The sequence below is a fragment of the Taudactylus pleione genome, unplaced genomic scaffold (assembly GCF_031769625.1).
Source record: "Taudactylus pleione unplaced genomic scaffold, aTauple2 ptg000451l, whole genome shotgun sequence".
NCBI classification, from domain to species: domain Eukaryota; kingdom Metazoa; phylum Chordata; class Amphibia; order Anura; family Myobatrachidae; genus Taudactylus; species Taudactylus pleione.
In genome coordinates, this window is record NW_028284853.1 from 5,156,151 (window position 1) to 5,181,281 (window position 25,131).

At 42.0% G+C, this 25,131-nt stretch overlaps 1 protein-coding gene across 2 annotated transcripts in view; it reads left to right on the forward strand.

Moving 5' to 3' along the window:
• The window catches only part of LOC148505529 (NXPE family member 1-like), a 46,886-nt gene extending 34,573 nt beyond the window's left edge, over positions 1-12,313 (forward strand). For both annotated transcript variants that reach the window (XM_088448087.1, XM_088448086.1), the window contains 2 exons: positions 8,188-8,406; positions 10,334-12,313. In XM_088448087.1, the coding sequence (XP_088304213.1) occupies positions 8,188-8,406; positions 10,334-10,878 (764 nt within the window). In that variant the 3' untranslated portion in view covers positions 10,879-12,313. The remainder of the gene's footprint in view (positions 1-8,187; positions 8,407-10,333) is intronic.
• Positions 12,314-25,131: the final 12,818 nt, after the last annotated feature.

Genomic DNA, 25,131 nt, shown 5'->3' on the forward strand with positions numbered 1-25,131 from the left:
CTACTACAGGTGCATTATATGGGGGCACTATTGCAGGGGCATTATATGGGGGCACTACTATATGAATTCCTTCCTTTCAAACCAAGGGGGTAACGGCGTATCTAAATATATTTTGGGGTAAAAGGTAAAAAAAAGTTGCCTGACCCCTGCTCTAGAAGAAAACAGCAGACGTTTTGGGTGTCATAATTCTAGCTTTATGAGAGCTGTTTTAAAACAATGGTACAAATTCACCAGATCACATATGTTTTCAATTCACAGCAATTATGAAAGTAAAAAAATAAATATATATGTGTATATATACAGTATATATATATATATATATATATATATCTCCAAGAAATTTATACTAATCACAGCGCTACACCAGTTACAATGCTTAATGTCCAATAAAGTGTCTCTACACACTCCTTTATTCACGTTGACAGCTTTATGTTTCTCCAGTGAGACCGTTGTTGTAGAGTCCCAAAAAGATTGTGTAAGATAAAAGGTGAAAAACAAGTGCATCATAGTGTATTATTTAAATAAAATAGAATTAAATTCAGATGAAGAGTAATTAGTATGCATACCACATAAAATATAAAATCATGGACGTAATGATTTTACTTTGTCCAAAGATCTTGGAAGAACGATAACCAAAAAATATCCCTTGCCTCCACTTCCCTTCTGGGTGTGTGGTAGTCCGTTCATCCAATGATCCCATGCATATAAAGGAAATGTATGCACTCATAGTGTAATAGTATTAAAACATTAATTAACATACACCATGAAGACACACGCTAGCATAAGTGACGTAACGCGTTGGAGACAGGTGTGACATCCACACTCTGGACGTTTCTGCTGATTACAGATAAGCACTTTCTGAACGGACTACCACTGCTGTAGATTTACTAATTATACTACACAATATGGCGCTTGTTCTCACCTTTTTCATTGCATATATATAAATATAGTCTGCTTAGGAGAGTCAGCACTTGCACATAATAAGTGCAGCGGCTTGGGTGCTCCTCAGTGTTCGCCCCACGGGGGCTCCACAAATATAAAGAAATTATATTAAAAAAGAGTGCACTCACTAGGACTTTTGATAGAAGAAAGAAAGGTTTATTCACATCATTCCATACAGTGATGTTTCAGTCTGCTGTGAGACCTTCCTCAGGTTGAGACAACAAGCCAACAAGAACGGCTGGTAAATTATCACTTTCCAATTTATCATTTTCCAGCACTTACTACATCTCCCCCATGTGTTAAGAATATCCATGCATGTGCACAGATGTTATAATCAAACTGACTGAGATACTAATTAAATTACCTGTGTTTCAGCATGGATATCCTTAAAACCTGGACTGTTAAGGTACATTGAGGACCAAGTTTGGGAACCACTGAGTTAAGGGTTAGAAGATCAGGCTAAAATAATCTGTTTCATTATCTTCTCTGCTTAATGTTATATATGTCTTTGAGACATCAGTGAGTAGATGCCAGTAAGATTGTTTGTGAAGTTGGCATAAGAAGTGAGTTCAGGGTAAGGGCTCTATTTATTAACATTATTTTGACTAAATGGGTTTTCACACCCTTTTCACATTATTTTAGTATCACCTATAGTTATTACAGGGCAATTTGAGTAGAATTCGTAAAATTCTACTCCAACCCCTAAGTATCAATTATTTTTAGTAAGCAGATCGCATTTCCCATAATTGTAATGGGAAATGTGATCTGTCTGGTAGTTAATAAAAATAAATTGTGAAAAAAATACCTGGGGAGGCTCTGTGATAATAACGCCACCTGGAGGTGACATTATGACATTATCCAGGGTCTCCCCCAGTTACCGGACTCCTACTCTGCTCTAACGGGGAGAGCAGAGCCGGGAGTCGGACCCAGTAATCAGCTGTGTGGTCTAAACAGACCGCAAGCTGATCACTGCAAAAATAAAAAAATAAATAAGTTAAAAAAAAAAATTTACTTACCTGACTCCATGGACCAGTGATCGGGGCTCCGGGTGATGTCCTCCCTCTGGTCAGCTGGTCTCCCATACTGCACTGCGGCCCGGTCATCAGGTGACCGGGTCCCAGTGCAGTATTGGAGATCACCTGACCGGAGGCATGGAGGACATCACCAGAGGCCCGGATCATGCAGGTAAGTATAATTAAGGGAGGGGGGGGTCGCAGGGGGCTTAGTGCCAGGGGGGGTAACAGCGGTGGCCGGTTGGTGCATGCGCGGGCACTTTGTCACGGTATTTTTTCCGAAAATACCGTGACTAGTGTTCGGATGGGATTCGCAGGGATAGAGCTTTCTCGCAAGCTCTGTCCCTGCAAGGCATTTGTAGTAAATCCCTGTGAATTCAGTGCGAATTCAGTTGTTAATATCACACTACAATCTGCATTCAATATGTAGATTGTAGTAAATAGAGCCCTTAGGGAGATAAATCTGGGTACCTTCTGCGCACCAGTGATCTGGAGCCCATATTGGTATATCAATTTACAAAGCAGGTGCAGCATAAAAAGTAGTGGATCAAGGACTGATGCCCAAGGTGCTCCAACAGAGAGAGAAGTACCTGTTATTTATATAGCCTTTACAGAAAATATTTCAGTCCCTGCCCCAGTTGAGCTTACAATCTATGTAACCCTATTAACACATTAGGGTTAATATTTCGTTGGGAGCCAATTAACCTATCAGTATATTGGAGTGTGAGAGGAAACCGGAGTACCCAGAGGAAACCCACGCAAGCACAGTGATAATATACAAACTCTACACAATTGGTGTTGTGGTGGGAATTGAACTCAAGACCTCAGTGTTGTGAGGCAGCAATGATAGCCATTACACCATCCATGCTCTTTAATATATCAACTCCACTGTATTTTTCCCCAGATTACATAGTTAAAATTGTGCATCTTCTAGTTTTAAAATGAAACAGTCATTCATAAAACAGAGGTCGCACTTACAAACTCTGCTCAGACTTTTACTATTTCCCATTAGTGACAATCTAATACTTTATATATAAGAAAGTTTGGTTCAGTGCAACCTCTATTGGGATAAACAGGGAACTGGATACAAGATGTTCTATCTAGAAAATAATATATACGTTTCTTCTCCAACACAATGAATACAGTACCATTAAATCTGGGACTTGATTTCTTTTTTAGGAAAACTCAGATCTCAAGGTGCCTACACACTTGGCGATGTGCTCACGATGTACGTTTTCCCTTGAACTCTCCCCCGGCAGCCGCCCAGCAGTCCTACACACGATTTGGAGTAAAAAATGTCCAATCTGACTTAAGATCTATCGTGCATCCAGTGCATTGTGTCCCAGATTGGCAAATCTGCCCTACAGCATGGCAGATCTGAAGATGCGATGTGCGACCAGCGGGGAAGCGCATCGAATTGTGATCGTGAGTGGGGACTCACGATTTGGCCATTTTTTACATGATCTGTCGTTCCAATGCCTCGGAATCGTCCAGATCGCGTAAAAAAATATCGCCAAGTGTGTAGGCACCTTCAGTCTCCTAAAGATATTGTAAAACTCTCACATATCTTCACACATTTTGTCTCATACTGTAGTTCCATTTCAGTATTGTGTACTTCTGAGCCTCTCAGTCTCCCCTGTAGTGATTACTCATCCAACCGGATATATATATATTAGGGGTGTGCACCGGCCACTTTTCGTGTTTTGGTTTTGGATCTGGATCTTTCTTCGTGTTTTGGATCTGGATTGGTTTTGCCAAAACCACCCTTCCGTGTTTTGGGTTCTGGGTTTTGTGTTTTGGATCTGTATTTTTTTTTTAAAAAAAGCATAAAAACAGCTAAAATCACAGAATTTGTGGGTTTTTCTGCTCCTATGCTATTATTAACTTCAATAACAATAATTTCCACTCATTTCCAGTCTATTCTGAACACCTCACAATAGTGTTTTTATGTCCAAAAGGTTGCACCGAGGTAGCTGGATGACTATGCTAAGCGACACGAGTGGGCGGCACAAACACGTGGTCCATCTAGGAGTGACACTGCAGTGGCAGACAGGATGGCAGTTTGAAAAACTAGGCCCCAAACAGTACATACTGCAAAGAAAAAAAAGAGGTGCAGGATGGAATTGTCCTTGGGCCCTCCCACCCACCCTTATGTTGTATAAATAGGACATGCATACTTTAACAAACCAATCATTTCAGCGCCAGGGTCTGCCACATGACTGTGGCTGAAATGATTGGTTCGTTTGGGCCCCCACAAAACAAGCTGGCAATTAATGTGTCCCTGCACAAACTGGCTCTACGGAGGCAAGATGTCGTCCTCATCCTCCTCATCCACCGATTCCTTGGATAAAACAGGAAAAAGGGATTTAGGTGTCCCTGGACTGCTTACGGTCTTAGCCAAAGTTTCTGAACTTGACAGTAACTTTTTATGAACGCGCTGCAGGTGACGTATAAGGGAGGATGTTCCTAGGTGGTTAACGTCCCTACCCCTACTTATTTCACCTTTACATATGGTACATATGGCAAGACAGTTGTTGTCCGGATTTGGATAGAAATATTGCCAGACCAAAGAGGTGGAATGTTTGGTCTTCTGCCCAGGCATGACCGTGATGGGCTTTTTCATCCCACGGACAACAACTGTCTCCCCCGGAGCCTGATTTAAACAAACCACATCACCATCAGAATCCTCCTCGCCAACTTCCTCCTCAGCGCCAGCTACACCAGTATCCTCATCCTGTTGTACTTCAACAGTGACATCTTCAATTTGCATATCAGCAAGTGGACTGTGGGTGCTCCTTTCAGCACTTGCAGGGGGCGTGCAAATGGTGGAAAGAGCCACCTCTTCCCTTCCAGTGCTGGGAAGGTCAGGCATCGCAACCGCCACCACACTTGGACTCTCCTTGTGGATTTGTGATATCTTCTTAGAACGCACAGTTCTTCGCTGTGCTTTTGCCAGCTTAACTCGTTTGATTTTTTTAGTGGGAGGAGGGCTTCCTTCATCATGTGAAGCTGAACCACTAGTCATGAACATAGGGAAAGACCTTAGCCTTTCCTTGCCACTCCGTGTCGTAAATGGCATATTGGCAAGTTTACGTTTCTCTTCAGATGATTTAAATGTTTTTTTCAAGGTCATTTTCCTGAACTTTGTCATTTGGGATTGTATGTGCCCTCTACTATGACATTGGGCATCGGCCTTGGCAGACGACGTTGATGGCATGTTATCGTCTATGTCATGACTAGTGGCAGCAGCTTCAGCACTAGGAGGAAGTGGTTCTTGATCTTTCCCTATTTTATTTTTATCCGAGAAAGTTTGGTCCTCCATTTATGTTATATTGATATATACGTGCGGCTAAGGCGCACACAAACACAGAAAATTATTTTTTATTTTTGTTGGAGACTAGTGCACATTGTGGGTTACACCACCCTTTAAGAAATGAGCCAGCCGGCTCTTTACTTATGGGATACAGGCGCACGCTTGGCGCTGCGCCTTTGTTGATGCACGTGCAGCCACAGTGCATACAATTCACAAACACAGAAAATATTTTTTTATTTTGTTTGGAGTGTACTTTGGGGGTTACAGCACCCTTTAACGGACAAGCCAGCCGGCCTTTTACTTATGGGACACAGGCGCACGCTTGGCGCTACTTTGTTGATGCACGTGCGGCTACTGCGCACACAATTATCAAACACAGAAAAAATATTTATTTTTTTTGCACTTGGGGGGAGCACCCCTGATGGACAGAGCACCCTACAGCACCCCTTTAGGACTGGGACACTACACAGGACTTTGGAGTGGACACAGCCCCTATGGACAACTGACTGCACAACACAGTCCAGCCAGCCCCTATGGACTTTGGAGGAGTGGACACAGCCCCTATGGACAACAGCAGCACAGCACAGCCAGCCCCTATGGACTTTGGAGGAGTGGACACAGCCCCTATGGACAACAGCAGCACAGCACAGCACAACACTACACTGCACTACACTACACTACACAGCCAGCCCTAACTCCCACCCTGCCTCTTCACTGTCCACAGCCGAGTGAGAAAATGGCGCAGATGCGGGTACCTTATATAGAATCCAAAACCCGTGAGACCCGGAAGGCGGGATGATGATGTTTTGCCTCGATTTCAGATCCGAGTCAGGTGGGAAAAGTCGAGCCTGACTCGGATCGGCCTCAGATAGGGGGGTTCGGGGGGGTTCGGATTTCAGAAATCCGAACCCGCTCACCCCCAATATATATATATATATATATATATATATATATATATATGTAGAAAAAAAAAGGAGAAAAAAAGGGGCGGGTAGCACTCACCAGTCTTCTTCAAAACATGTCAAGGTCCATGCACAGGACCGAAACGTCGGATTTTGAAATGCTGTAAAAAATTTTACTGAGATGTAATAAAGAAATGTTTTTAAGAAGACTGGTGAGTGCTACCCCCCTCTTTTTTTCTACTTTTGCATGAAGAGGATTATTGTGATCCCATGTGGGTGTGTCACCCCAGCAATTTATTATTGAAGACGAGAGTGTGGACCTATTTGGACTATATATATATATATATATATATATATATATAGATATATATATAGATATATATATATAGATATATAGATATATATAGATATAGATATAAAGGGAGACAGGAGTTTTCAATAATGAAACACTGTTTATTCATAAACCAACTATGATTAAAAATCCAGAAGTCAGGCAGCGTACCAGATCTAAAAGTGTATAATGCACACCAATACAAGCTTAGGACATAAACCAGGTACCTCCCGGGAATGGAAATCCACCAAGAGTGTCTAGGTCTGGATTAGCTGTCCTCCTCCCTCACTTCAACAATGTGTTTCTGCTCCTTGGAGCCTTTTTCAAGGTGTACTAGGCTAAATGACTTGTGGCTCAATTTAACCCCCTAACTTGTATCCCGGTAAGTATCCTAACCCTCCCCTACCCCTCCCTCCCCGCTGCCTAAACCTTCACCTAAGCCTCCACCCCTAGTGACTAAAGCTAACCTCTCTCCCCACCCTAAACCTCCCTTCCTAGAGCCTAAGCCTAACTCTCCCCCTAGTGCCTATCCCTAACCCTAACCATCCTTCTACCTGCAGTACTTACCATCGGGATGCCGGCGTCAGCAGTCTGACTGGTGTCGGGATTCCGGCACCGGCATTCTGATTGCCGGCATCCGACAGTCGGGATTATGACTACATCCCCTCATATAATGTCCCATTCAATTAATAATAAACCTCAGAAGGTCATTTCATATATGTAATACTTTACTAATGGGGGGCATCCACTAGACGATTTTATCCCTGTCCAACCTCTTAACGATTTTCCCTTGAAGTTTCCCTTGAAATATGATCTTCCACTCTGAACAATTTGCAAAAGATTTGCAAAAGATTTGCAAACGATTTGCAAAAGATCTAACAATAAACTATGTTGTTTTAATCTGTGATTGAGAGCTTTCAGCTATAGTGGGCAGATAGTGGTTCATCGTTTGATCGTTCAGCGTGAACTATGTGTAAATGATGTGTAAACGATTTGTAAGCAATCAAGTGAAATTGACCTGCATGTTCAGTCGATGGAGGAGACGATCAAACGACCAGCGGGAGCGCGCATAGTACATCGTTAGAAACAATTACTGCACGATTTGCAAACGATGTTCAAACGATGTTCAAACGATTATCGAACGATTATCGAACGATTTTATCATTATCGTTCAATCGTTCAACTTTATCGTCTAGTGGATACCCCCCTTTAATCTTTAAAATTTAGATAAATTTATAAATATTAAGATCTAAAAGTTAAAAAGAGGACAAGAGGATATCTGTGTAAACAATGCACCCTTAAAATAATTCCTTATGGAAACCATTTTAAATCGAAATCACTATTCATACCTTTCATTTGTAGGGTTTCCAGTTCACATATGGTTTTCATTTCTGTCTGTGCTAGACTACTGTCTATACTTTTTTTTCCCTTAAGGTTTCCAACTAATCTAATTCCCATAATTTTCTTAATGCCTTTTTTTTTAACTTGAATGGTGGTCCTTAAAATATTAAGAGTGTTTTTCGAACCACATCGTAATATTTCTTAAGTGCACTGACCACATTTCCTTAAGCAGTCTTGAGGTACGCCCTATATATTGTAATATGCACTTGCTTTACTTTGTTTGTTTTTTAATTGATATGGTTTGGATATTTTTTAATTCCATATCTGGTGTTGTCCCTTCTTTAGAATTTCCATTAATCCAAAACCAAAAATGTCAGACAGGAATGGGCTCTCCCTTTCCAAGCGGATACTATCTCAATAATATCTGGAACCCTGTTTACTGCAACATGACGACGTATACAACCGGGGAAGACTTCACTAAGTGTCTACAGGGGAAGAAACTCTATCTCATCGGAGACTCAACATTACGTCAGTTTATCATGCACTTCACTGAGGGCATCAAAAGTAAGTTTTACACCATGTCACTTTTTTGGTAACAGCTGAGAACCAAATATATTTGAGATAAAGATGTGAGGATAGGAGAACCATAATGAACTATAATGCATAACTAAATGGTGGGCTTTGCATGGAGTCCCTCCTCAGTACTTAAAATGGCTCATAATTGAAAATAGAAGGGCTTATTTACTAACATTACAGTTAGCAGCGAACCATAGCAACCAATCAGTAATTAGTTTTGATAGTCTCGTGCAAATTAAACAATAATGTCTGAGGCATGTCTGATTAGTATGAGCAGTGCAAACTCACTTTCAGATAGCAGTATTACATGTGCTATAGACCAGTGTTTCCCAAACTTATTCCTCAGGAAGCACTAACAGTGCATGTTTTCTAGGTCTCCTCACAGAATCACACGTGAGATAATTAGCTTCAATCAGGAAAAATGGAAACCATGCACTGTTAGTGCTCCTTGAGGAATGAGTTTGGGAAACATTGATATAGAATGTAAATTGTATTAAAAGCTAATCTGTTATAAAACTGAAAATTCAGTTGAGTTTGGATTGATAACCGCTCCATTTCATTTTTCTTATCCTTCCAAGTCCTCCAAGTCCATTGCTTTTGTGTCACAGTTGGCTCTTTTTATTCTTCGCATCCAGTCTCTCTCCCAGTCCTGTTGCCTCTACAATTCAAACATTTCTATAATGTGCCCTTTTCTTTTCAAAGAGACTATCAGACCTTTTATCTATTCTTTAACTTCCTCCTGCCTTGACTACTGCATCTTCCTGCTATTTGGCATTCTCTCCACCCAGCTATCCCTGCTTCAATTCATTCTAAGTGCCTCAGCAAGACTGACCGTCCTCTCTCCCCTCTACACATCTACCGCACCACTCAGCCAATCACAACACCGGCTCCATGTGTCTTTGGAATCTAATCTGAATGACTCACCTACAGCTACAAAACCCTTAACAGCAACACATTTTCTTACATCTTAAGGGGCCCATTTATCAAACTGCATTTGAGGTAAACTCCCCGAAAACACCTGTTTTCGGGGGTTTACCTCAAATACTAAGTATCCCCCATATGTATGAAGGAGGGACCGCAGCAGGTATCTCCGATACCTGCTGCGATCCCTCCATTGCCGCCGGCAGCCGCCTCCCCCATAGGTTTCTATGGGGGATGTGATGCTGCCAAATGTATCAATATCGGGAATGCGAAGCATTCCCGATATTGACCCCAGCAGCTAACGCTATCTGAAGATAGCGTTAGCCGCTGTGTCCTGTGTCCTATGCGCTCCGGCCACATCGCAGGGACGGGCTCTTTTCGGAGCCCGTCTTCCTGCATGTGCCGGGTCATACATTCGGCCGGTATGATCGCATTTTGCAATGCGATCATGGGCGGTACTGCATGCCCTGATCGCATTGCAAAATGCGATCCTTAATAAATGGGCCCAATAGTCTCATAACAAAATACTGTCCCTCTCATCTGCCAGGATCTCCCTCTGATCTGCACTTTACCTCTTGTAACCACCTCTCACTCCCTCTTGCAAGACTCCTCCCTTGCTGTTAAAAAATCCGTTCCCACAGCCTTTGCATCTTAAAACACTCCCTGAGAAACTCATTATTAGAGCTTACCCTACTGCCTCTTATATTACCCACCCCAATGTGCCCTCTTCCTTTTACCTCACCTGTGCCCTTTTCGCATAAGTTTGTTAACTCTCTCAAGAACAGGGCCCTCCCTACCCTTTATTTTCATATCTGCATTTATTTTGTCTATCTTGGCACTGTTTATGGCATGCCTAATATTGGGCATAAATAAATGTGTAGTCTGTCTAGCTTAGTGATCTGTCTAAACTAAAGGAGGTTACAGATAAGATATTTCTGATACTGCTTGGACTGAGTGCATGTCTTTTTTTTTTTTTTTTAAATGTCTCCAACAGTAGCAAACTATTTCCGTCACCATGAGGGTGGATGGCTTAGTTGGGAGAAGACACTTGAGGCTATGAACATGAATAAAGATATGTATATCTCGTACAAAAGACATGGGTTCCCATTAGAGAGTTTCTGGTTCTATTACTTCATGGAGGACATGTATACAAGTCGTCAAATTGACCATTATGGTGGTGGAAAGGACACTATCATCGCTATTACAATGGGGCAACACTTTAGACAGTTTCCCCTTACACTTTACATTAAACGGGCTCTCAACATCCGTAGCGCTATAGAACGATTGCTACTCAGGAGCCCCAACACCAAGGTCATCATCAAAACCGAAAACACCAGAGAAACCAGTGCCCCTGTTGAAAGAATTGGTGACTTCCATGGTTATTCTCAGTATCTGGTGTTCAGAGAAGTTTTCCAGGGGATCAACGTTGGCTTTGTGGATGCTTGGGACATGACAGTGGCATCAGCCACAGCGACTGTACATCCTCCAGGGGCCACGTTTGCAAGTATTATGAGTCTGACATTTACATTTGCTTGTTAATGAACAGGTTTGTCAAGACTGAGAGCAACTGAACCATCCCTGAGATTCTCTCAGGTATGAGGAACATTGCAAAAACTGCAGCTCTGATGTAAAAAATATTTCTCCAGGAGAACAATGTTGGTGCTTGTTTTTATCGATTTTAATTAATAAATGGTTCATTTTCTAGAGTATAAAGCTACTTGATAGCTTGTCCTCTCAGTGTGTTCAAGAGAATATCCTAGTTTTCTCTTTTATTTATTTTTCTTTATTTTTTTTATGAGGTCAGGAACAAATCAATACTGATAATGACCATATCTCCAAAAATAGTCTTCTTATAAGTCTACACAACAATAGCCCAGTGCTTGATCCCTCGCATGATATATCATTCCGACACGGATTGGAACGATATATCCTGTGGACCACATAGTGTGTACAGATGATTGCGCTTGCCCGTGGGTCGTTCAAGCAATGGGAATATGCAAATGCAGCATGGAACCACACATGCGCCATCATACACCACATCATGACGTGTGTACAGATGGCACGATGTATCATGCCATCGCGCCGTGCCATCACTCTGTACACAGATTACATAGTGTGTACCCAGCTTAAGGATGGCTACACACTGAGGGTGTGGTCACTATTTGCTCAATGCATGTGATAAACATTTTTATTTAATCAGCATGGAAAGTAAACAGAATGGATAAGAAACTCAGCTGATGGATATCTACGTGGTGGTATCGTCCAACCCTATTCCACTATGTGATCATCCCCCTTTTGAACCCACATTCCCCTGTCCCACATTGAACTTTTAGGTCAGATATAATAAACAGTGTTGATACTCTCCTATTAGAGGCTTCTAAATGTGCTCTTAGATGTTTCTAAATGTATATTGGCATCCACTATGTTTACATGCACTGAAGAATAAGTCAATTTGTAAAATGGGTTATGCTACTGTATAGATTAAATAAATTAATGTATAAAAGTGTATGGAGGTACTGTACATGGAAATGTCTGATTGCATATTTTATTAATAACAAATGTTACATTTCTCTGCTAGGTCAATTAAAATATTTGGAAATATGCATCCAGTAGAATATTGTCTTGCCATATGCTAATGTGTAAGCATCACCAAGCAAACACTATAAATGACCATATCTGGACAGCACCGGTGGTGACGGAGGTCATAGATTCAATTCCCACCATGATCTAAACCTTCTGGAGTTTATAATTCTCCCCATGCTTGTGTGGGTGTCCTCTTGGTGTTCCGGTTTCCTCCTACAATCCAAAAATATACTGGTAGGGTAATTGGCTCCCAGCAAAAAATTATCCCTAGTGTGTTTGTGAGTGTACATGTGGTAGTGAATATAGATTGTAAGCTCTGCTGGGGCAGGGACTGATGTGAATGCCCTCATTTTCTGTGTAAAGCACTGCCAAATATGTGTTCACTATATAAATAACTGTAATAAATAAATAATAAATAATCTGTATCTTGATGGGAGAACATTTTTTATTAAACCTATTTTCTAAAATTGTTGTAAATCGCAAAGAAGGCAAATATACCAATTTGTGCTCCAGTTATCACCCTATCACTTTACGTAATGTAGATTTGAGATTATTTGCATCTTATTATTATTAGAGATGTGCTGTTCGGTCCGACAGAAATCTGAATCCACCCCAATTTCGTGAAGCTGGACAGATCCGAGCCCGCGGTTCTGTTCTCCTATGGAGAGCCGGATAAATCCGAGGTGTGGTTCTGATCTTCTCGCAGTTCGGAATCCTGAGCCAAATTTCATGTTTTGGATTGCAAAAATAATATGATTTTAGCCGTTTTTAAAAACTTTTTATCAATTTAAAATAAAGAAAACCCAGATCTAAAATCAAAATATGGGATTCAGCGCACATGTCTAATTATTATGTACAAAACCCTTTGAAACGAATTCTGAGTTGCAGGCAAAGTAGCTCTAGTTGCGGGCAGCCACAGAAGATTGATTTACTACCTTATGCTAATGCAAGATTCGATACAGCGCATTCATGTGTCTGCAAGCGGAAACCCATGCCACCCACTGATTTTGCACCAGTTGCTGCAGCCATCATCATTAGTATCTGCAATTGCACCAGCGCCATGCTAGGGGCAGGAGATCCATCAAAAACTGTCTTCCCTTCCCCGTACAGATTACTCACAATCATACAAAGCTTAGGATATACTCCCATGACACTGTCACAAAACATAGCAGTTCCGTGCGGTTGCATTACCGCCACCCAGTTGCCACCCCAAAACACCCTATTTCACAGAAAGACAGATACAAGTTCCATCCAACTCAGAATAGGACGGACATTTGCAAAGATGTGTAAATTCATATTTGCACATGCGCTGTGTACCAGAAACTTGCCACTTGCTCAGAGTTCCGCCCATCTCACAATCAGGGTTATATACTCCTTAGAATTAGATGGAAACACACTTTTTACTATTTTCCAGGCCGACTGAGACAAAGTTTGCACTTACAACCCCTTGCGTCAATTGGGTCTTAGTACAGAGGGACTGTTTTCCCAAATGCTTCCCATGCTGACCAGGAGACGTGTGTGTGTGTTTGGAGGTAGACCACTGAATTCTCGGATGTGGGATTTACCTGGTGTCTAGAAGGTCCCCACCATGTGGGGTTGGGTTTTCCCACTCTCATTGCTAGAGATCAAGGCGATGCAGACTACATCCAGGACAACGGAGCAGGGTTCTTCTATGTAGTGAAGAAGGATAGAGCATTCTGTTCTAGTATAGACTACTTCAAATACTTGTTGAGGACCTTTGGGCTCTGCAACACCCTTGCAGCCTTCCAGGGATTTATGAATAATATATTCCGAGATCGCCTGTACTTGTGTGTCATAGTTTACCTAGATGACATTTTAATATTTTTGTCTTGCCTCATGACCCACCACCAACTGGTTACAAAGGTGCTGAAATGACTACGAACCTCTTATACTACAAATTTGACATGAGTCAGTTCCAGCAGACCTCGCTACCTTTCGCAATCCGGCAAAACTCCAGGCTATCACAGAGTGGCCAAAGCCGTGGAACAATTCCTGGGTTTTTCAAACTACTACCTACAGTTCATTTTGAATACTACTCCATGATGGAAGCCCTGATAATGGCCCTCATCAGGAAAGGGTGTAACCACAAACAATGACTGCCAGAAGCCTTACAGGCCTTTAATACTCTGAAAAAGGCCTTCACATTGGCCACTATCCTCAAACAGCCAGACACTTCTTGAACCTTCATACTGGAAGTGGATGCATCCTCCATTTGCGCTGTGGTAGAACACCTAGCCATGAAACTGGCACTCAAGGAGTAGATACATCTGCTACACCTGGTGACAGTAAATACAGACCACAAAACCTGCATATCTGCACTGGGCCAGGAGACTGAACCCCAGACAAGCACAGTGGTCACTGTTTTTTTTAGGTTCAAACTCAGATGATATTGTCTTTGTATACATTGTTAGATACAATCATCTTCCCACTTTGAAACAAACAAGTTAGCATATTTAGGCACGATTTATGTTCCCATCGCTGTCTCGCATCTTTGGAAGTAGAATCTTCCTTCATACCTAAAATAATTATGTTTAAGTATGAATTTAATGGTTGTCATAATGAAATGTATTTGTTGGTTCCTGATGTCTGTCATTGTCGAAAGGTAATGTCTGGTATATTCACAACCTATATCGTGTGCTATAAATGTATATAATGACTTGGCATTGCTTGTGCAGAGAGTATAGCTTTCCTTCCAAATGAAACTTTCCAGAATTTGTTAGGATGCTTATAGTATCTTTCAGATAACTCTTTTGTTTAGATAATATGTCTGTAAGAAGAAGTCAATATATTTTGACAGATTTGCTGTTATAGAATGGAGACCAGATATTATTGAGCATCCAGGGGGTTGTGAAGGTCTTTGTGAATTTTTGGAAGGATGTAGAGTGTTTACATTTTGGGGTTTCTTTCAAATATACAATATAATCATACTAATTTTTATTGATTATGCCCAAAGTAAATTATTTAAGTAGATTTCTTCCAGTTCTTTGGAGAACTTAGAGGTCAGATTGCTTTGTAGTAGTTCATAGAATTCAGTATCTGATAGTAAGTGTTCAGCTTCTTGTTTACTCTTATCTTTATTCATTATGACTACTCCTTTGGCTTTGTCAGCCAGTTTGATGAAAATTGAAATGTCATCTTTCAGTTCTTTTTTTAGCCCTTTCTTCTGCATCTGATAAATTGCGTTTGATTCTTGGTTTTTCCAGTAGTTTGGAAATGTCCTTTTCGACCACCTTCTGGAAAGTATCAATATGGGGACCTTTACAGTAGGTGGGGTTAAACGTGGAGGGTATGTTTGAAACGATAATCCTGTGCCGCTGGTATTCTTGTTACTTGATCTTGGCGTAAATTTTTTCAATATGCAGGTTCCTTGCAAATTTGTGAACGGCAAATTTGTTTCTTTTGTACTGTGGAGCAAACTTCAAAGGAAAAAAATATTAAACAAGAGCAGGGGCAAATGCAGGATTTTCTGAGGGGAAGGGGGGCTCTAATAAAATATATTTATATGTGTGCGTGTGTTTTGTTAAACACACACATACACATATATAATATATACAGTATATAACAAACATGTATATATTATATATAACACATAGTGTATATACACACTAACACATAAATACACATATATCCACACTAACATATGTACATACACACTAAAACATGGAATCGGTATTAAATACCGATGGACGGGATGTCGTCTGTCAGTACACTGACAGCGGCATCCCGAAGGTTCAAATCCCAACAGGGGAACAGTGAGTACTGTTCCCCTGTCCTATTTACCCACTAACCCTCCTTTCCTTTACCCTAATACTAACCCTTCCTACCCCACACTCTAACCCCCCGGTAAGTGCCTAAACCTAACCCTCCCCACTTAGTGCCTAACCCCCCCCTTAGTGCTTAACCCTAAACCACCCTGGTGGTGCCTGAACCTAACTCCACCTGCCAGGAGCCTAATCCTAACCTCCCTCCTCCTGTGGCCAAACCTTAACACCCCCAGGGTGCCTGAACCTAAATTGTCCCCCCTGTGGCTGATACTCACCATTCTACGGTATCCTTATGATTGGGATGCCATCTGCCAGGATCCTGATGTTGGCATCCCGAGTCATGTTGGAATTTTCCGTGCCGGTGTTGTGTCGGCATTCTGGATTCCGATGCCGGGGTTCCGGCATACATACACATATATACACACAAACATACATACACATATATACACTCTATCACATACATACATACATACACATATTTACACAATAACACATGCAGTACAGACATATACAGTATATATGCATATATACACACTGACACATACATATATATACATACACATGTATATACACTAACACATACAGACATATACATATGCATATATAGTATATACACACTAAAACATAGACATATACATACGCATATATACACACTAACACATATATATATATATATATATACACACTAACACATACAGATATATACATACACATTAGGGGTGAGCGGGTTCGGATTTCTGAAATCCGAGCCCCCCCGATCCGAGGCCGATCCGCGTCAGGCTCGACTTTTCCCGCCTGACTCGAATCTGAAATCGAGGCAAAACATCATCATCCCGCCTTCCGGGTCTCGCGGCTTTTGGAACCTATATAAGGTACCCGCGTCGGCACCATTTTCTCACTCGGCTGTGGACAGTGAAGAGGGAGGGTGGGAGTTAGGGCTGGCTGGGCTGTGTAGTGTAGTGTAGTGCAGTGTAGTGTTGTGCTGTGCTGTGCTGCTGTTGTTAATAGGGGCTGTGTCCACTACTTCAAAGTCCATAGGGGCTGGCTGGACTGTGTTGTGCAGTCAGTTGTCCATAGGGGCTGTGTCCACTCCAAAGTCCTGTGCAGTGTCCCAGTCCTAAAGGGGTGCTGTAGTGTTATCCAGGGGGTGCTCTGTCCATCAGGGGTGCTCCCCCCAAGTGCAAAAAAATATATATTTTGTCTGTGTTTGTGAATTGTTTGCACTGTGGCTGCACGTGCATCAACAAAGGAGCAGCGCCAAGCGTGCGCCTGTGTCCCATAAGTAAAAGGCCGGCTGGCTTGTCCGTTAAAGGGTGCTGTAACCCCCAAAGGGCACTCCAAACAAAATAAAAAAATATATATTTTTTGTGTTTGTGAATTGTGTGCGCAGTAGCCGCACGTGCATCAACAAAGTAGTGCCAAGCGTGTGCCTGTGTCCCATACATAAAGGGCCAGCTGGATTGACCGCTATAGGGTGCTGTAACCCATAAAGGGCACTCCAAACAAAATAAAAAAATATTTTCTGTGTTTGTGAATTGTGTGGGCTGTAGCTGCACGTGCATCAACAAAGGAGCAGCGCCAAGCGTGCGCCTGTGTCCCATAAGTAAAGGGCCGGCTGGCTCATTTTTTAAAGGGTGTTGTAACCCACAAAGTGCACTACTCTCCAGCAAAATAAAAAAATATTTTCTGTTTGTGTGCGCCTTAGCCGCAAGTATATATCAAATCAATATAACATAAATGGAGGACCAAACTGTCTCCGATAAAAATAAAATAGGGAAAGATCAAGAACCACTTCCTCCTAGTGCTGAAGCTGCTGCCACTAGTCATGACATAGACGATAACATGCCATCAACGTCGTCTGCCAAGGCCGATGCCCAATGTCATAGTAGAGGGCATATACAATCCCAAATGACAAAGTTCAGGAAAATGACCTTGAAAAAACATTTAAATCATCTGAAGAGAAACGTAAACTTGCCAATATGCCATTTATGACACGGAGTGGCAAGGAACGGCTAAGGTCTTTCCCTATGTCCATGACAAGTGGTTCAGCTTCACATGACAATGGAAGCCCTCCTCCCACTAAAAAAAAATCAAATGAGTTAAGCTGGCAAAAGCACAGCGAAGAACTGTGCGTTCTAAGAAGATATCACAAATCCCCAAGGAGAGTCCAAGTGTGGTGGCGGTTGCGATGCCTGACCTTCCCAGCACTGGACGGGAAGAGGTGGCTCTTTCCACCATTTGCACGCCCCCTGCAAGTGCTGAAAGGAGCACCCACAGTCCACTTGCTGATATGCAAATTGAAGATGTCACTGTTGAAGTACAACAGGATGAGGATACTGGTGTAGCTGGCGCTGAGGAGGAAGTTGGCGAGGAGGATTCTGATGGTGATGTGGTTTGTTTAAATCAGGCTCCGGGGGAGACAGTTGTTGTCCGTGGGATGAAAAAACCCATCACGGTCATGCCTGGGCAGAAGACCAAACATTCCACCTCTTTGGTCTGGCAATATTTCAATCCAAATCCGGACAACAACTGTCTTGCCATGTGTACCATATGTAAAGGTGAAATAAGTAGGGGTAGGCACGTTAACCACCTAGGAACATCCTCCCTTATACGGCACCTGCAGCGCGTTCATAAAAAGTTACTGTCAAGTTCAGAAACTTTGGCTAAGACCGTAAGCAGTCCAGGGACACCTAAATCCCTTTCTCCTGTTTTATCCAAGGAATCGGTGGATGAGGAGGATGAGGACGACATCTTGCCTCCGTAGAGCCAGTTTGTGCAGGGACACATTAATTGCCAGCTTGTTTTGTGGGGGCCCAAACGAACCAATCATTTCAGCCACAGTCATGTGGCAGACCCTGGCGCTGAAATGATTGGTTTGTTAAAGTGTGCATGTCCTATTTATACAACCATAAGGGTGGGTGGGAGGGCCCAAGGACAATTCCATCTTGCACCTCTTTTTTTTCTTTGCAGTATGTACTGTTTGGGGCCTAGTTTTTCAAACTGCCATCCTGTCTGCCACTGCAGTGTCACTCCTAGATGGGCCACGTGTTTGTGCCGCCCACTCGTGTCACTTAGCATAGTCATCCAGCTACCTCGGTGCAACCTTTTGGCCATAAAAACAATATTGTGAGGTGTGAGGTGTTCAGAATAGACTGGAAATGAAGGTTATTGAGGTTAATAATTGAATAGGAGAATAAAAACCCACAAATTCTTTGATTTAAGCTGTTTTTATGCTTTTTTTAAAAAAAAATATAGATCCAAAACACAAAACCCAGAACCCAAAACACGGAAGGGTGGTTTTGGCAAAACCAATCCAGATCCAAAACACGAAGAAAGATCCAGATCCAAAACCAAAACACAAAACACGAAAAGTGGCCGGTGCACACCCCTAATACCCATGTATATACACTAACACATACAGACATATACATACGCATGTGTACACACTAACACATACAGACATATACATACGCATGTGTACATACTAAAACAGACATATACATAAGTATATATATACACACTAACACATACATACACACTAACACATACAGATATGTACATACACATGTATACACACTAACACATACAGACATATATATATATATATATTAGGGATGTGCAGGCTCGGATAGGTTCGAGTTTGCACGTGGAGTTCGGATTTTTCCCTCCAAAAAAACGGAACTCAGAAAGAGGCAAAACGTCATCTTACATGGACGAACATCATCATTCCTGGACAAAAGTCCAGGAATGATGATGTTCGTCCATGTAAGATGACGTTTTGCCTCTTTCTGAGTTCCGTTTTTTTGGAGGGAAAAATCCGAACTCCACGTGCAAACTCGAACCTATCCGAGCCTGCACATCCCTAATATATATATATATATATATATATATATATATATATATATATATACATACATATATACACACTAACACATACATACCCATTTATACAAACTAACACATACAGACATATACAAACACAAAAATACTTACTACTTACACTTATGAAGCACCAGCTGGTTGCTAATGGGTGGTGGGCACCTTGCATTATTAGGCCCTGCCCCTTCAGAATGACGCGATTTGCGGGTGTGTGGGGGATGGGGCTTGTTGAATTGGCTCCGCGCCCATTACAATCAGACCGAAGAGGGGAATTGGTCCATCGGGAAGGGAGGGGAGGTTTCTCAGCTTGGAGCAGGTCCACTCAACCAAGTAGTGAGTGCCGGCAGGCGGTAGCAGAACCCCACAATGTGGCCAATGCAGCAGTTGTAGGAGCAGGTGCGGGCCCCATCCCATTCTACCAGTGCCCGGGACTCCTGTGGTTTGCTGGAAATTAGAAATGCCCTTCATGATTCGGCACTGCCGGTGGGACCCCTGGGACCCGCTGGGCCCTAAGCAGCCGCCTGGGTTGCCTAGCAGTAATCCACTACTGTTTCTGTTATCTCCTGGAGTAAACCAGTCACATATACAGTACTACTGCTCTCTCCTTGAGTAAACCAGGCACATATACTACTGTTCTCTCCTAAAGTAAAGCTGGTATGTACTTATTCTACTGTTCTCTCCAGGTGTAATCCAGAAGTATATACTACTAGCTGAAGTACCCGGCATTGCTCGGGTTTAAATCAAGTTATTAAGTTAGGCATAACAGACCAATTGCCACCCCTCTGTGGTCCGACCGGTACCTCAACCCCCTAGTTTGTCTTCTGTGATCCAGTTTTACCACTCTGATATTTTCATCCAAATCCATCCAGTGTAAGGCCCAGAACAGACTCCACGGGTCGGGTCAAAGGTCTGCCTAGCGTGCACTAAGAGCTGAGCGGTTTGATTATGGGGGTGCAGGGATTCCAGACTTTGTGTCACCCATGGAGGGGGTGACACCAAAATGCCGGCTCCTCCACAGTGACAAGAGCCGGGTGCTGCTGTGTGACATTATCCTGCAGCACTCAGCTCCTGTGACAGAGGAGGAGCAGATGGTGCAGGCACTAGTCTCCAGGGGAAGCCCAGCATCTCCGGAGATGCTGGGTATGCCCCCGGAATGATGCAAGCGGGATTTATCATGATCCAATACCCCGTATGTGTTTTTGGGTGTGGGGGGATATGAGGCGCACAATGGGTGTTACTAGACCCGCTGACACCTTTGTACCAGATCACTTTAAAGGTTCCAAGTAGGATCAAGTCTCGACTTGGGGCTCCTCGCCAAGTTCAGAATTCTGATCTAAAAACTAGATCTTGCAAATTTTGGACTTTAAGTCTCTCCCTCATGATTTCAGGTGCTGAGAAGTGGTCAAAATTGACAGGAAATGACTGGAAATTTATGCTGTTAATGTTAATATTACTATAGAATCAAAAACAGGTCCAATTCACATGATTTTAGTTGTTTTATCAATTTTAACCACTTAACTGGCTAATATTTTTTTTAAAAAGTCCCCAAAATTGTTGATTTTTTTTATTATCAAATTATTGAAGTAAGAGCTATTTAAACCTGATTCAATATAAATTTTTTAACAAAAATGTAAGTTGTTTTTAAATAGCTTTAAATAATTTAAATAGCTATTAATTTGATAATGTGATAATAAAAAATGAATGACCATTTTGGGGAAGTTTTTTAAAAAAAAGAGTTTATTTAAAAAAAACTGTGCTAGCTGAGGAGATGGAGCGAGGGGCAGGTCACTGCTTTACGCCCACTCCTCCACCTGTATTTATGTCATGTTCCACCAAGGCGGGGAAGAAAACACACCCTGATTATAGCGAACTAAGGCTTCTGTACCTTGTTGCTGTTTTGCTGACAAGGTGTCTGCCATCAGAACTTCTGTAGGACCAGGTGAGCTAGAGCAGACCCTCGGAACCTGAGGGGTGGTGGTTTCCAGCACATCTATGGCAACATCTGTATTGGGTATGACATTTCTGTCAATATGTTTGTCTGGCCGTAACCGGGCAAAGTGTTGCGGATATCTTTTCTCAGACAATAATTGCACAGAGGTTCCCTCTCCAAAGAGGACTGGCTGTTCTTTTCCACTCTTCTCCCTTTTCCGAGGTAGGGCCCTGAAGACTTTACATTGGCCTTATATGACCTGGCTCTCTGCACTCATAGCAAATGACCCTGGCATCTCCAGTGGTGTTTCCTTGAGGAGGGGTGACAGTCGGGGTCACAAGCAAATGAGGTGCCATCTTCACGGGTCGCCCATTCCCTGGTGTCTTTTTTTTAATTTTTGTCATATATCCTGCGGTCTCATACCTCTACAATACTGTAATTAATTCCTCTAAATTCTGAGGATCAGCGTGTATGACCAAGCGCTGCATATTCCTCCCTAGAGTTCTTATACACTGGTCAACAACCACCTTCTCTACAATCTGAGCGGTAGTGTGGTCTTCTGGCTGGAGCCAACTTCACCACTGTCTGGCGAGGTCTGCAACCTGCTTCTGAATAGGGACCCCTGGTAGTAGTATATACATATATTAGAGTTCAGCGGTTCAGATTGCTTGGAATCCAGACACACCCGAACTTCCGGTATCCAAATAAATCAGAGCCGCGGCTTGGGTGTTCCTGCCTGACAGATTCTACTTCAAGACAAAATGTCATCCTCACGGTGTCAGATTCTCATGTGTTTTGGACTCTATATAAGGCGTCATGGACGGGACACCATTTTCTTGTCAGGCACACTGCTGTATGCTGCGCTATACTCTGCTGTATAGGCTGTGCTGTGTCCAGACTCAGTAACAAGGCTGTGCTGCTATTAGTCAGTGTGTATAGGGGGTGCATGCTGCTGTATGCTGTGCTGTACTCTGCTGCATATAGGCTGTGCTGTGCTGTGTCCAGACTCACAAGTGGCTGTGACTCCATGCAGTTTGAATTGAGCTGCAACATCAAAATAGTAAAAATGAATAAATTAAATTCTATTGTTTGTCTGTTGATGCACTTTACCCTAGTGCTCTTTGTTCACATGCATATATAAGCCATGCAGTGATCTGCAAATTGAAAAATGGATAACATTAATTTTAGAGAAGCGCAACCAAATAATGTCACTGCAGCTGCTGCCACCAGTCATGATGTGAACAAAACAAATCAAATGGTCAGATAAACTGTTGGCGCTTCTAAGTAAGCTGCAGCCCCTTCAAAAAAATCTTCCCTAAAAGATCTAGGCAAATGTTGAAGGATGGCGCTGCTTGCTATGTCACAGAATAACAGTAATAAGGAGGGTGGATACTTATCCGTAAAAGTAGAACTATTAGTGTCCCTCTTAAGATGATAATTTTCTTTTTTTCTTTTTACCAAAGGCTCCGTAGACACATAGAAAAAAGGGATGTATATGGTGTCAGTGTGATGATATATAAAATGATGGAACACATCAAACTCGCTGGAGAACAATCGTTATAAAAATTGGTCTCTTAATATATTTTGCATCACTTCTGTAGATTGAATTCCTTCACATTTTAAATATATGTTGATTTAAGATTTCAGACGCTTCAATATTATGACATGGATTTTTATTAATGTTTTATAATATTTTATTGTCACCCATATTGACACTACACTTTATTTAATAGAATCATCGAGGCTATTTACATTGCCTGTGAAAGATATCAAGTTATAAGAAACTCCGTTTATTTAAGAAAAACTACATCCCCGAGAATCCTATGGGATATAATGACGACTTCCTGTATATTTTTTTTGAGAAGTTACCTGATATGAATCCTCTCACTGCACAGATGGGAAGGCTCGGTATTCACATCAGCGGACAGAGATATGGAGACATTGAAGAGCGGTTGGCTGTTGTTGTTTCCTTAGCGGAAAACAAACGGGGATACACAGCGCGGACCGGAAGGAGAAGAGACGCCATTTTTGAAATCACATGGGGATATGTATATAAACAGAGGACTGAACACTCACCTTCATGCCTTGATAAAGAGAAGTTATTCTCAAAACGCGTTGGCTGGAAGGTGACCTTCTCACGGGGACTGCTGCGGTGGGTACACACACTTGAGGTAGGTGTTGGAGAACTGCATATTTATGATCCAGTCTTTTGCATAATCGGGATCCGGACCCTATTATCTCCGCACCCAGATTGCTTCAGTTTGTCACCACGCAGCTGATCCCTCTTGACAATGTTTTTTTACCTATTTGGATTCATGTAATCGTTTGTCTATATTAAAACTACATTTATTTTCATACAACCACTCGTTATCCTTGGATTGCGGGAGGAATGGTATATATCCTACGCAAGGGAGACTGTTAAATTACCTGAAATGAAAGATACCTTTATAGGTTGTTTACCACTAGAAGCTTTGTGAGTACCGGTACGCCTTCTGCTCTCAAATTCTATTTTTGGGTTAAAGATACCTCTACACATCTTGTCTTGTCATATTTGTGGAAGTTTAGCTGTGTGTCCAGATTTGGTTCTATGAACTTTGGATTTAAAGATACCATTATAAGAATATACCCATCTCTTACTCAGTGAGTTGGGGTATGCCTGTTCTTTATATTCACGTAATCTCTTGTTAAGTGGTAACACAAGGGACATGTGCACCATTATTGGATGGTAAAGATACCCATATGCTAAATAACCTGGAATGGAAGACACCATTATGGGATGTTTATAACTAGAAGCTTTGGGATATGTGCACTATCATTGGATGATAAAGATAACGATATAGGAGTACACCCACCTCTGAATCAGTGAGTTGGGGTATGCCTCAGTCTATCTTTTTACGATTGTTCTCCAGCGAGTTTGATGTGTTCCATCATTTTATATATCATCACACTGACACCATATACATCCCTTTTTTCTATGTGTCTACGGAGCCTTTGGTAAAAAGAAAAAAAGAAAATTATCATCTTAAGAGGGACACTAATAGTTCTACTTTTACGGATAAGTATCCACCCTCCTTATTACTGTTATTCTGTGACATAGCAAGCAGCGCCACCCTTCAATCTCTGTTTCTCCAATGATGTGAACAAAGCTAGTTCTTCAATGTCATCTACTTAAGTCGATGCTCAAGGGCATAGATGGTCTAAGTCATGGCATCTAAAATCAAGAAAACAATATGCAGTGCTAAAGAAAAAAACATCTAATGAAGGGAAAGTGTGGTGCAGAAAAACATAAAATTACCAAAATGCAATTCACCACACGCAGTGGCAAGGAAAGACTGAGGCCTTGTCCTTTATTTAGGAGTGGTGGTTCTGCAAGTGTCAGTGATGCATCTTCCTCTGCCTCTTATGATGATACTGTACAATACCTTTTCACTCATAGTGTAGAAGAGGTATAACAAAAACTGAAAACCACTAGGGCAGTAGAACAAACTGTGCATTCAGAAACAGAAATGTCACAAATCACTGAGGAGAGTCCAAGTATGTCCACGAGTGCTATGTGTGAGCCTGACCTATCTGAAACTGTTGTACTCACAGAGAATCCTCCTCTCCCCATTTCTG